The sequence below is a fragment of the Phytophthora cinnamomi genome (assembly GCF_018691715.1).
Source record: "Phytophthora cinnamomi strain GKB4 chromosome Unknown Contig68, whole genome shotgun sequence".
In the NCBI taxonomy this organism is placed as follows: Eukaryota; Oomycota; class Peronosporomycetes; order Peronosporales; family Peronosporaceae; genus Phytophthora; species Phytophthora cinnamomi.
This window is the reverse complement of record NW_027151001.1, coordinates 560,396-573,239: the sequence shown is the minus strand read 5'-3', so window position 1 is coordinate 573,239 and position 12,844 is coordinate 560,396. Positions and strand designations below refer to the sequence as shown.

Genomic DNA, 12,844 nt, shown 5'->3' with positions numbered 1-12,844 from the left:
CCCTCTCAAAAGTGATCATCAGTGTCTGACACCTTTGGGGCTGTCCAGTTCGGTCGGTTCCTTTGTCATCATCATCAGAACGCAAAGCAGCTCCAAGCGAAAGGATACGTCGTGATCGACAGCTCGGTATGGCGGCTACAGGCATCGGGTCGATGCATTCGACCGCTCATTCAATGCGCCAGACGCAGCGCTTTCGTTGGGTGTGGGTCGTGTCGCTAGCCGTGCTGATCTCGACTCTGGCCGGCGTCGCAAACGCCTCCGAGTGTAGCGCCTGCGGGTACCTGGCCAAGAACTGCAACGCCTCGAGCGCCAGTGCCAGCGTGGACGTGTGCGACGCCACGGGCAACATCCAGGTCGACGACGTGTTCTGCAACGACGACGAGTGCCAGTGTGCCGACGACCACAAGTGCGTGAGCACCATCGTGGGCTGCACGAACCTGTTCCAGGCGCGCAACCGCCGTCGCTGCCTGGGCAACGCCACGCTGTCGCGCCGCTTCGAGAAGTGTGCCTTGGACCAGGGGCTCACGACGCTCAACGCGTCCAATGTGGCCAGCGACTGGATCTACTTCAAGCAGGGGGCCAAGTGCCAGTCCACGGACTGCCTCGCGGTGAGGATGTTCCACCAGAGCGGCCTCGTGCAATGCGGCAACCTGCTGACGGTGTGGAAGACCAACAGCTCCAGCTACGACGCGTCGGGAAGCGTCACGTTCAGTAGCTCCGAGGGAGACACGGTCTACCACTTCGTGGCAGACGGCTCACGCGGCAGTGACATGAAGGCGGGCACGTTCCTCTACTCGGTTCCCTGGTCGTCGGAGGGGGTGACGCTGCTGACCAAGCAGGCCAACAGCTCGGCTGTCGACTCGTGCTACGTGCTTCAGACGCGTAACCAGCCGAACGGCACATGCGACGGAGTGTATCTGCAGTACGATGCCAGCGTGCAGTTCGCCAACAGCGACGAGTACGTCATGTCCAAGCTCAGCTGGCCGGTGTGGCTCGCTGTCGTGGGCAGCGTGGCTGCAGCTATCGCGGCCATTGTCATTGTCGGCGTGGTGGCATACCGCGTTCAGCACATGAACACGTCGCCGCCAATTGAAGCCAATGAAGACGACAGTTTGCTGCTGGACGACTTGCGTGGGCGCAAGCAGTCAAACCCAATCAGCCCTGCTAGCCTGGGCTCCACTTCGCCAGCCTCGGGTAGAGGCGCTACAAGTACTGATCTCCGCCAGCGCGGATCTGGTTCTACCACTTTCTCCACAGCAACCAATTTGACACAAATGGAAGCTGGCGCCAAGACGTCATTGTAAGTAAGAAGAAACCAACACAGCAAAAAAGTAGCAAGTAATGGAACAGTTTTGATAAAACTACGCATGGGTAGGGATTCATATGGCGAAGCTGTGATGGCTGGAGCAGGTTTCGGCCGAAGCAGCTCTATCTAGCAGCCCAAGTAGACCCTGATAAACACGCAGGCACCTCAGTAGAATGCCAACATCGACCAAATTGCAATACAACAAGCGCTTACCGCAACCAGAGGCTTGTGCCGCTGCTCCGAATTGAATTGACCAAGAATGCTATTGATGAGCAGCGGAGTCAATGCATGGTCCCCTTCAACAGCGCAGCGTAGGAGCTCCAGGAACTGCTGTTCACCCGAGGAGATTTCAAGGCCGCTCACCTCGCCTGCTGTCTCAACGTGGTGGAGCGCGGCGCCTAGCATCGCCAAGGTTTGACATCTAGCCTGCAAGTTCACTTTCTTGAAACGCAGTCGGGCCAGGGCCAATTCCTTGGCTGCCATGTGCGGTGGTAGCTCGACATTGTTGGACAGCAACAGAGACAATCTTTTGCTGAACATTCGCTCGCCCTCAGCCTGACGCAGAGCTGAAAACATCCCGACTTGTAAGAAAACAAACAGGATTTTAGCTTGGGAACACTGCACAATTTACCTAGTTGGGATCCAAGCTTCGCTGTTAGTGCACTCCTGGACCTCTTGAAATCGTCGCTTAGCCTTCCAATTGCTTGATGCTTGAGCTTCACGCGCCGTATCATCCTGCGATGAACAGGAACACAGTGTCAGCGACGTCTCTCAATCCAAGCTATCAAGCGATACGTACTTCCGTCGGAGGGTTTTGCTCGTAGCCCTCTCCACTGTTATCTCTTCGCTCTTCTTGTGTGGACCCTGGGTCTTGTGAGCATTATTCCTTGATCGCACTAATGCACCTGATTGCATTTTGATACGCCGACACCCTGACTCATCTAGAGTGTAGCAAACCCCTCGTGGTGTTACTCGTCGGTGCGGCGATGTTCCTAACCCGCCGCCACCAAGCGACGAGGATGCCATTAAATCACCAAGTGTCCGAGCCTGCAACTTGGTTGAATGCCTCGCACCGGACGACGAGACCCCATCGTCAGTTCCCGTATTGATCGATCTTACCCGCGCTGCAGCGGCAGCAATCAATATTGGATCAGGCACATTTTGGTCGGCAGGGATCGCTTCGTCTTCATCGAAAAACTTGAGCGCAGGCACCTCGCCAATCATCCGCCTACTTAGAATACTTGCCACATTAGAGGACTGAGCTTCAACTTCGCGGCGCAACTTGCTACCGTTGCGTCCAGCACCATTGCTGTTCCCACTGGTGCTGTTCGGTTGAGCAGAGCCGTTGCCGTGAACGAGGTTGAGCGCTGCCTGCTCCGACCGCCGCTTTCGTTCACGCCAGAGCCGAACGACTGTAAAAAAGTGCACATACAGAGCTTCAGTTTTCAAACTGCCTGAGGTCTAGCGGCATTTGACGAGCCACTTACATCGTTGGAAGGTGGCCATAATTCGCTTCTCCATCTCGCCCGAGTCTGCGTCGTTAACGTTATGACCCCCCTTTCGCTGTTTGTGGTGCTTCTCGTTTGCACTGCCCGATGACACATCGATTCCTTCATGATGGTTGTGAATTGGAGATACCGGCGATGAATAGCCCGCGAGTAAACGTAGCGTTGACGCATTGGAGAGGGCTCGCTGGCTCTGGCCTTTCACCTGAGGCTGCATTATGACTTTGCGGCGCATCCAAGGAGAGCTACGTAGCATAGCATCCAATTTAGCAGCTAAGTTGCTTGTTCTTGAACGATGGCCGAGGTGCTGTGAAGTCGTTATAGTGACAGGCCCTGGACTTGCCGTTGTCGCTCGATAGGTGCCTGGTGGTGCCCCCGATTGTAAATTAACACTCTCCATTTGAAGCTTGCGCCTTGTGAATGTGAATATTGGCTTGTTGTTTGCACCAAGTCCAGATGCTGCTGCAGCCGCTGCAGCGGGGAGCATCGCTGGAGTGAGTGAAACCTGCCGGTTGCGCTGCTGCACATGCTTGGTGGTGAACAATCCTTCGATTATCGCTGCCGTGTCTCCTCCTCCTCCTCCTCCTCCTCCTCCTTCTTCTTCTTGGTTATCCGAGCGAGGCACTGGTTTCCCGGACCGCACTTCCAGCTGATCTTCTTCATGATGCCCCCCGGTCGTTCGTATGTACGGCCGAGACGGAGTTTGTGTTTGCCGGTGCCCTGGCGGTCGTGGTGTAAGCCCTCGCCCTGACCGAGCAAAGCTGGTGGCAACGCACAGACAAAGTAAGCGTTGAGATACAGCCCACTTACGAAGCTAACAGTGTACTCGTTGTGACCCTACCGACAGGCAATGCGGCGCTGCTCGGCTTCCTGTACGAAATCTTTGATGATGTCGCCGCCATCTCGCGGAATTTGACGAGGAGGTCGCCTGGAAGCCGCTTGGCGTTGATCGACGTCCCTCATGGCAGAGATGAATCAAAACGCTTTTGGCGCACGCACTAACTATAGTTCGTAGGAATTCATGACAACCTGAAAGCAATGGTTCCATTGAAAACTTTCCGCCCAATGTTCAAACAGCTCCTCTCGTTGAAGCCCATGTCTTGTTTTACAGGCTGGATCCGACAAAGGTAGGCTGGGTGCTCCAACTCGGTTTACAAGAATGGACCAGCTCGCCCTTTGAGTGATTTTGTGAGGCCTGGCCGCAGATCGACATTATACGTGTCCGACAAGACCAACGCTTTCGCATCAAAGGCCAACGAGCATTGGCGAAGCCAAGTCACGGCAGCAATGCTGACCAACCATTCGCGGTGATGGTGCATCCTCGGGTTCCGGTGCGCAGGTGCGGAGGACCCCGTTACTGGATGCCACCCATCGCCAAACCTTGCAGTTGACGTTGCATGGAAGTGTCCGCTGGAGATTGGATCTGGCGAAGCAAGTTGTGCAAGCAATGCTCGATCGCCTAGATACGCCAAGCGCTTGCAGTCGTAAGTATACACGACGGTATACACTGTATCTGCCCATTTCCACGCGTGTTTGTTGCCCTCGCGCGTCTCATATCGTCAATTGCGCACTCGAATCATCGTTGCTGAAGCATGACTTCACCGCGCGACAGCACGAAGCACTAGGATAAACGTTCGAGTCAAGTGATCGCCAGAGCCTTTCCGCTGGCGATCGCTGCGCTGGCCTTGCCGTCTCCACGACTGCGTCCATTGACCGTCGCCAGTTGGCTCCAGTTGAGGCCATTATTTTTCGAGCTGTAGCCCGAAAGGATGGATGCTGGTGAGTCGGTTAATGGGGCGTTGGTCCTGAGGGCGTGGCACGGCCGACCGATTCCAGCTCATTATGAACGTGCTGGTCGTTGGAACGAATGCATATCGACATGCAGGATTGCGCTAGTTCACGTTGAGCTGGCTAGATTCAAAAGCTGACGCTAGGTTAGCAAAGTCTCCCGTAACATGCCATGATCCCTGCAACTGCATGGCAATAGTACATGAACGGCTGGCAGCAAAGTGTTGTACGCACCGACTGGAGGACCACCCTCGACGCGCCGAGATCCCTCGCGACCCGCATGCAAAAGCTGACAGCACTCGGAGCACACAGGTAATTGGCCGTGGCCGACTCGAGCGCAGTTGCCATCAATGCCCACTCCTTTTTTTAAGATAAGAGGCTCTCGTGCAGCATTTCTCTAGTCCGCAACGCAGATCTGTTGCCGGTCAGCGCGCCGCAGTTTGGGCATCAAGGCTTGAGGCCTATGCGGCGCGATCGCCAATGGCGGAAGCTGCTGCAGTGGACTATGCTGCGGCAACTACAGCGCCCGTGACGAACAGATCATGTTGAAGTGTGACGCCCTGCCGCAGCCAATCACAACGCGCGAGCCGGACATGACCGGCGCTTCATCACCCAACCTGCTTTATTTTTCGGAACCTGAGCACAAATGCCGTTGCTCAGCCCGATCCAGAGATCCAGAGCCATAGTGCAGCGGGTTTTGCCCCGAAAAAGGAGGAAAACAGCTAAGCATTGAGCTGTGCATGCAATTCTGACCGTGGGCCCCGCGGTCCAAAGGAAGCAGCAGCGGGAACGTGAACGTAGCCATCCCGCCTCTGCGAGAGAGCATCTACGAGTCGTAGACTACGACGCTTCACGGAGCCATTTCAAGCCAGAAACGAGGGCGATGATGGACTGCGCAGTGGGAGAGAACAGCCAGCAGCCTGAAAATCAGCCCGCACGTCCACCTGCTGCCAGCGCAGGCTGGCCGAGGATCTGCGGCGGCGCGGAATGCCACGATCCCGAGCACCATGCGGCTGGGCTGCCGGTGTTGGGCGCGCGGTTCCGGTGGAGTGAGGGCGACGATTCGGAATTGAGTATGACTCAAGCGTGATCGCACCTAGCCGGGAGTGTTGCACCTCAAACATCCAGCAGTCATACAAAAGCCAAGTGAAAATTCGCCGAAAGATCACAGCTCTGCGATACTCTGATCAGGTTCCCGGTTATCCGGACGCAACCGGCGCGCACACACTCATACATAAGTACGCAGCACTCGATGCTTGCCAAGCAGGCAACTCTCCTTGAAGATTTGCGCGCTCTGCGCGATCACCCGGTCCTCGCCGCCGTCTGTCGGGGACATAGGCGGCAGGATATCCATCTCCGGCCTGAGAGCAGTGAGCTGAAAAGCTTGTGCCAGCGGGCATGGCGAAACGGTGTACGGCACACACCACGGTGTGCGGAACACTAAGGAAGTATACCAGCGTATACTCGTCCTTTTTGCATAGCCAGTCCCTCCAAGAAGAAAAACTCATCGACAGTCCCACCAAGCAAAACCCGTCGCCCTTATGCTCATTCGCGCAATCGCCTCGTTGCCGGTAAGAGAGCAAGAGAGACCAGAGCTTCCTCAGACGAGCGAGGCTGAAGCGCTGCAATTCGATTAAACAGCCGCGCACTCGCCTCTAAGTCGGCCGTTTCCAGCACACCTCAATAGGAAAGTATCCGGATGCGAGACAGCACATCCGCGCCAAGTGCAGGTGCAAGCGCAAGCGCGAGCGCTGCTGCTCCGGCGGCGCTGACGACAGTCGCGTTGTCAGCCATTGAGGACATGGCCGTCGTGGAGAAGCGCAGCAGCGGATCGCCCGCCACGCCCATCGAGGCCAGCATCGTGAGCGACACCACCATGAGCAGCAGCGACCGCTGCAGTTCCTGCTCCAGCTCGGACTCGAGCGCCGACGCACTGGACGACGACTACGGCGCGCACGTGCTGTCGTCGTCCGAGGAGGAGGAGGAGGAGGAAGAAGACGACGCCGAAGAGGGGGACGACGACGAGGACGACCAGCAGAACCCAGCCAGTCACTTCCTCGTCAAGCCCATGCCCTCGAGACTGCAGGTGTGCCCCGTGGACGACCTCGCCGTCGAGGACGAGAAGCGCAGGCGACGCTCGCGCCGCAACCTCAAGAACAAGTCCAACGGCAAGAACGCGCCGCTCAATGGCGCCAGTCGTGATGCGGAGAGCCTGCCCTCGACGCCCAGCCCGATCATGGTGCGCACTCGACGCAGCGGCAGCTCGCCGACGCTCTGCACACTCGATTCTTCGGTTACAAGTGCCTCTGCAGGCAGTCGGCATCGCCCCAGCAGTGCTAGAGAGAGGAGACACACGTCGGCGCTGCAACCTGCTGCGGTAGGACCTTCCAACGACACCGTTCCCACGCCAGCCGTCCCTTTGCTTCGAAAAGATTCGGCAGCTATTCGAAGACAATACTGGAGCCAACTGGGCTTTAGTCTTTCACGGAGCGACCTGGAGAAGAGCACTGGCCGCAAGAAGGAGCGGCGCGAAGGCCTCAAGGTGCGGCTAAATGACGCCGACTCGAAAGATGACAATGGTGCCAAGGGCTTCCTCCGGTTTATCACGAGCTGGTACGCGCCCATCACGGCTGTCAGCGGCGAGGATAAGTCTTCAGCATCGCGGAAAGACAAGGGTCGTTCTACCAGCGCAAGGCAGCTCCGGTCGTCGCTTTCTCGAACATCAGCAAGCTCGTCTTCCGCCGTCGATCCCCCCACGCTGAAGAAGGGGGTGCGCTTCAACGAAGAGGCCGAACTGTTCTACATCCCGCTGCACCGCGACTACTCAAAGCGACAACGCGATTGCATGTGGCATACACGCTCCGAGTTCGTTGCAATGGTAGAGCGCAACCTGGACGCCGTTTACGAGGAGATGGAGCGCGAGTACGAGGCTCAGCTGGAGAACGAGTATCTGGAGAACGAGGGCATGGCGCGCGAGGAGGCACGGCAGCGTACCATCGAGGCCCAGCAGAGGAAGGCCGCCGAGTCGGCGGCCGAGGCCGAAGCAGCCCGCCGCAGCCTCTCGCCGCCGCTCAGTCGCAGCTCCAGCTCCATGTCGTCGTCCGTGCCGACACTTACGTTGTCGCAGAAGCAGGTGCTGGTGTCGCCCCGAGCGCGCTCGTCCCACGATCTCCGCTTCAAGTACCTCAAGCACCTCGGCATTGACAGCTAGAACGCTGTAACTTGTTGTGTCAAGCGGCAAAAGAGATGCTATACGAAAGTGGTGAAACCCTGTCGCCGACGGTGAGCTAGTCGACAGCTCCTCACTTTCTTGACGTTAAGTAAATTATTTCAATGGGATTTTTCTTTACAGTAAATTCAGCATGCGTTGTCAAGTCCGTCGTCAGTGAATTTCAACACCTTCTTTGTGTAACAATTGTGTGGTGCGCATCAAAAATGTTGAAGTACCACCCAATTGGTGGAAATCACGGCTGTTTTCCGCCAATGCGGGCGCTGGCAGTTCACTGAACCAGTCCACGTACGCACCACCACCAAGCAGGCGAGCAGCTCCTCGTGCCCGCTCTTCTCGCAGCTCCATGGACGCCCCCGCCGCGCGCACCGCCGCCGCCTCCAGCTGTACGTGGAGACCTTCATCTTGTGTCTCTATTCATATCTCTATCACGCACCCACAGTCCACACAACCCGTTCACTCATCGCCTTTATAACTTTATTTCCACTGCTTCAGCGGCTACGAAGGGGCCTCCGCCAGCCGCCAAGAAGACCCGCAACCGCAAGAAAAAAGGCCGCGGAGCTGCCCCAGCGCCTGCTGCAGGCGCTGCCCCCGTGGCGACACTGTCGTCCAGCCCTGAAGCCCTGGAGGACGCCGAGTCCGCGTCGTCCTGCAGCGTGGAAGGCTCCACGTCGACGGCGCGTCGCTCCTTCTCGCCACTCAGCGGCAGCAGCAGCCAGAGATGCAGCAGCGAGGAGGAAGGGGAGGAGGACTACGAGGAGGACGACTACTCGTCCGAGAGCGAGGAGGAGGGCGAGAGCAGCTACAAACCCGGCGGCTACCACCGCGTGCAGGTCGGTGAGGTGTACAATTCCAGGTTTGAGGTGCTGGAGAAGCTCGGCTGGGGCCACTTCTCCACGGTATGGAAGTGTCTGGACCGACAGACGGGCGCCATGGTGGCCATGAAGGTCCAGAAGAGCGCTCGCCACTACACGGAGGCTGCCAAAGACGAGATTGAGTTGCTGGAGTGCACGGTGCATGCGGCGCGGTCAGAGTACAAATCGATGGAGCAGCAGGAGGCGATCAAGGTGGTTCGGCTCGTGGACTCGTTCGAACACAAGGGACCCAACGGCGTCCACGTGTGCATGGTGTTCGAAATGATGGGAGATAATCTGCTCACGCTGATCAAGTACTACAACTACCGGGGAGTGCCCATGCAACTCGTGCAGCGTCTGACGAGGGATATGATGGAAGGACTGGCCTTCCTGCACGACAAGTGCCAGATCATCCACACGGATCTGAAACCTGAGAATGTACTGCTCTCACATCACATCCCGCAGCTTCCAAAGATTCGCAAGACGCAGTGGGAAGAGTTTCGTGCCATGCGTCTTGCACGGCGGCAAAAGGGGGCGAAGACGCCTAAGAGTGGGGGCAAAGCGAGTACCAATGCTCAGATTGGCACAGCCAATTCGGCTGCGGATGGAACTGAAATGTCGAAGGAAGAGAAAAAGCGTCTGAAAAACAGACTGAAAAAGAAGCGACAAAAGCAAAGGAAGCAAGCAGACCGGGAAGCTTCTGTGGACCTTGGAATTGGAAATGGCAAGCTAGACAGCACAGCACGTCCTATGGTCACAAGCAACGACTCTCAGGCTGTTGACAAGTTGAGCAATAGCTTGTCACAACTCACGGTATCAAATGGCGCAGATCACAAGGGGGCAACTGACCACGCCTTTCAGGCGAATTTCTGCGGGCAAAATAATGTTGCAGGTGAAGAGGATTCAGATGTGTCGTCGGAGCGGAAATGGTACCACCAGGTTGGACAGGTTGGCGATGAAGAAGATAAAGACTGGGTGCACTTGCCCCCCGAGTTTGCGGCGCGAGTGATGCTGCTGCTCCCAGAGGGACGCGTTGCTGGTTCTAAGCGGAAAGAGCGCGAATTTACGTTGTGTGTGTCAACGAAGTCGACACATTCGCCTGCTGAAACGACGAACAATCACGATGATGAAAGCGAAGACAAAGCTGTGGAAACTTCGTTCGTGCTGAGGTATCTTGACCAAGTCGACGAGGACGTGGTAAACTCGATTGAAGAGCAGGTCTCCGGGTTGCAGAAGGGCTCTGCACCTAAAAAGGTTGTTGATTCGCCCGCAACAAAGTACCGACTGTGGAGATTGGAGTTTGATGCAAGATATACGCACGCTGTCTTAGGTTCGTAATTGTGTTCACCTCTCATGCTCCTCTTGTTGCCTACTAACATGTTTTTGCTACTATGTTGTTCCATTTACACTATAGGCTACTTGGAAAGTCGTGTCGAGGGTCTCCAATTCTTAAACCTTTCTACATCTTCTGGTTTAGCTCTTCCCGGTTTCTTTCTTCCGACACCACCAAGCAACGAAGATATTAAGACCGCAGCAAAGGCCAAGACCAAGAGTGCCAACACTGACGATGGCGTGCTGGACGTCGTAATTCAGGGAATCAATCTCCTGCCGCTGGCTGGATCTGTGGACAAGAACAGTCTGGAGGTAAAGCCGCTTCAAGAACGACTTGGTCGCTGGGCTGCACGCTTCAATCAACTTGCCAACAGCGAGATGTTCGATCTCATGAAGCTTAACGCGAAAATATGTGACCTGGGTAACGCGTGCTGGACTACAAAGCACTTCACAAATGACATCCAGACACGCCAGTATCGGTGTCCCGAGGTAATCTTGGGCAAACGTTACGACACGTCGGCAGATATTTGGTCCATGGCATGCTTTGTGTTCGAGCTTCTGACGGGAGACCTCCTTTTCGACCCCAAGACTGGACGCAATTTCAACCGCGACGAGGATCACTTGGCTCAGATGATTGAGCTGCTAGGCCGCATGCCCAAGTCGTTCACTGGGTCCCAGCGCGGATTGCGTGAGTTTTTCAATCGCAAGGGCGATTTGAAGCGCATTCGCAGCCTCAAGTTCTGGAGCCTGCAACAAGTGCTTATCGAGAAGTATCACTTCTCGCGCCACGATGCTGAATGCCTTGCCTCGTTTTTGGGTCCGATGCTGCGGTACGATCCGACGAAACGTGCTACAGCGGAAGAATGTCTCGCGCACCCGTGGCTTGCCCACGTAGATGATGTTGCGGAGGAGGGATTCGCTGGCAGCAAGGAGGACCGCAAGTAGGGTAGCTGTGTAGATAGAGGGAACCGGAGCGTGGCAGCGACAGGAGCTGCCTTGGCGATGCTCGTGTGGAGAATGAAATCACTCTATGGGGCATTGTGGACCGAATGGCTGACTATTTGAATTTGATGAGCGAACAAATGGGGTGGATGAGGACTGCATGGTATTTTGAGGATCAAACTGACCGTGAGCGAGGCAGACGTGCCAGCTAAAGCTGCTGTGACGTCAAAGGCAGGACAAGAATAGCGAGCTTGCCGACAAGATGAATCAAGATAAGCCAGGTCCTGCAGAACTCGAAGGCACTTCAAGTCGTGTACGCCCTGGAGCTGACAAGACGCCATCAACTGCGCTGCTGCGTCTTGCTTACTGTCTAGCCTTCACCTCGTCATGTCCGACGAGAGTCCAGTTGACCTCTCAGCCGAGGAGATCGGCGCTCTTCGAGGTCTGGTTGTTCTTTCATCGGTTGCTGTACTGCTGGTCGTAGGTGCTGACGTTCAATGTGCTGATGGTGTAGCCGTATTCAATGTGTACGACGAAGATGGATCGGGCTGTATCCCCACGGAGCACATTCCTGAAATCTTAGATAAGTTAGGTCGTGATGCGTCAGAAGGTCAGGTCCAGACTGCTGAATTTGGTATTGTGCTTGGAGTGACTGACTGACATTTATGTTCCTACTTGCAGAGCTTCTGAACGAGCTGGATGACTGTGCGGGTGAAAGCGGCGCCATCAGCTTCGAAGACTTTTTGTCGCTCATTCAAAATCACGTACTAAGACAGCAAGAGCAAGAACAGGAACTTGCAGGCGGTGGCACAGGAGTTGGTGGCGATCGTCTACGACCCGGCCCGGACCCGAAGGTTATGGAGTTCATTGCGATTTTGGAGGAGTACCGGCTCAAGTGCGAGGAAGATGGCAACTATTTGGAGGCCCAGCGAGCGGACTCGCAATTGACAGCACTTCGTCGACAGGAATTCAAGAGGCAGTCGAAGTCGCTGAAGGCCCGTCAGATCGCTGAACGTCAGGACGTCCAAATCGCGCATAACATGCAGTTTAACGACTTCAACCAGGCGTGGGATCAGTATATGGAGGAGTACGACCGCATGGCGCAGGCATACGTGAAGCAAATGACTGAAAAACACGCGACGGACCTCGCAGCATTCCAAGATAAGCTGCAACAGGAAATTCTGGAGCGTCCACCCAAGTTTTCTAAGGAGCTCATCGAGTGGCGCCGTAGACAGCATCGTTTGGCACAACAGAAGAGTTACGCCGAGGCCCAAAAGATCAAGCAGATTGCAGACGAAGTCGAGGCTGATGAACGCGCCAAAATGAGCGAGGAGCTTCGCGCTGTATTCGCGCGCAAAGAAGCTAAGCTGCGTCAACAGCAGCAAGCGGAGTTAGCAGCACTCTTGAAACGCATCGACGGCCGCCGCAAAGAGCACCTGAAGCAGCGCAACCTGGACTCGAAGCGACTGCTGCAACGCAACCGCAACGTCCAGTCCGTCCTCGAGTCGAAGCAAGTCGCAGAGGCCACCAAGAAGATCCAGGACATCAAGATGAGCCTCATGCCCAAGGAGCGGGCCCCCGCCCGCGGCCCGTTCAACGTCATCCCGCCCCAAGCGCGCGTTATCCGACCCAAGAAGCCGTCCACCTCTCGCCCCGCAGAACTCCCATCCGCAATCTCAAACTCCCCCGTCGACAGCCACCGCTGATCATCAACGCACCACCAAGCGACAACAACACACATCCTCATCCGATAACTAATTGCTTTAATTACTTAAAAAAAATGCAACCCTGGTCAAGTTGCAGTGGTCACTGCAACTTCAGATGTAGCCATGCTCACTATCACTTAGTTTCATCCAATCACCGCCCAGTGACGTGTGGTACAAACCCA

General features: G+C 56.0%; 6 protein-coding genes across 6 annotated transcripts; 4 read left to right on the top strand and 2 right to left on the bottom strand.

Moving 5' to 3' along the window:
• Positions 1–128: 128 nt before the first annotated feature.
• Positions 129–1,304, top strand: IUM83_07765 (uncharacterized protein; the record flags this gene model as incomplete). Its single annotated transcript, XM_067932088.1, has 1 exon — positions 129–1,304. One exon carries the CDS (start codon positions 129–131, stop codon positions 1,302–1,304), a length of 1,176 nt encoding a protein of 391 aa, XP_067786468.1.
• A 75-nt stretch (positions 1,305–1,379) lies between these two features.
• Positions 1,380–2,827, bottom strand: IUM83_07764 (uncharacterized protein; the record flags this gene model as incomplete). The annotated part of the gene is made up of 6 exons (XM_067932087.1): positions 1,380–1,451; positions 1,520–1,872; positions 1,938–2,041; positions 2,106–2,170; positions 2,426–2,718; positions 2,794–2,827. 6 exons carry the CDS (start codon positions 2,825–2,827, stop codon positions 1,380–1,382), a joined length of 921 nt encoding a protein of 306 aa, XP_067786364.1.
• A 536-nt stretch (positions 2,828–3,363) lies between these two features.
• On the bottom strand, positions 3,364–3,713 carry IUM83_07763 (uncharacterized protein; the record flags this gene model as incomplete). Its single annotated transcript, XM_067932086.1, has 2 exons — positions 3,364–3,572; positions 3,653–3,713. The coding sequence occupies 2 exons, from the start codon at positions 3,711–3,713 to the stop codon at positions 3,364–3,366; spliced, it is 270 nt and encodes an 89-aa protein (XP_067786470.1).
• Positions 3,714–6,400: 2,687 nt separating this feature from the next.
• Positions 6,401–7,248, top strand: IUM83_07762 (uncharacterized protein; the record flags this gene model as incomplete). Its single annotated transcript, XM_067932085.1, has 2 exons — positions 6,401–7,141; positions 7,237–7,248. The coding sequence occupies 2 exons, from the start codon at positions 6,401–6,403 to the stop codon at positions 7,246–7,248; spliced, it is 753 nt and encodes a 250-aa protein (XP_067786469.1).
• A 926-nt stretch (positions 7,249–8,174) lies between these two features.
• IUM83_07761 (CMGC/SRPK protein kinase) lies at positions 8,175–10,959 on the top strand (the record flags this gene model as incomplete). The annotated part of the gene is made up of 3 exons (XM_067932084.1): positions 8,175–8,214; positions 8,324–10,012; positions 10,097–10,959. 3 exons carry the CDS (start codon positions 8,175–8,177, stop codon positions 10,957–10,959), a joined length of 2,592 nt encoding a protein of 863 aa, XP_067786299.1.
• Positions 10,960–11,343: 384 nt separating this feature from the next.
• Positions 11,344–12,662, top strand: IUM83_07760 (Transmembrane protein; the record flags this gene model as incomplete). The annotated part of the gene is made up of 3 exons (XM_067932083.1): positions 11,344–11,398; positions 11,471–11,566; positions 11,638–12,662. The coding sequence occupies 3 exons, from the start codon at positions 11,344–11,346 to the stop codon at positions 12,660–12,662; spliced, it is 1,176 nt and encodes a 391-aa protein (XP_067786273.1).
• Positions 12,663–12,844: the final 182 nt, after the last annotated feature.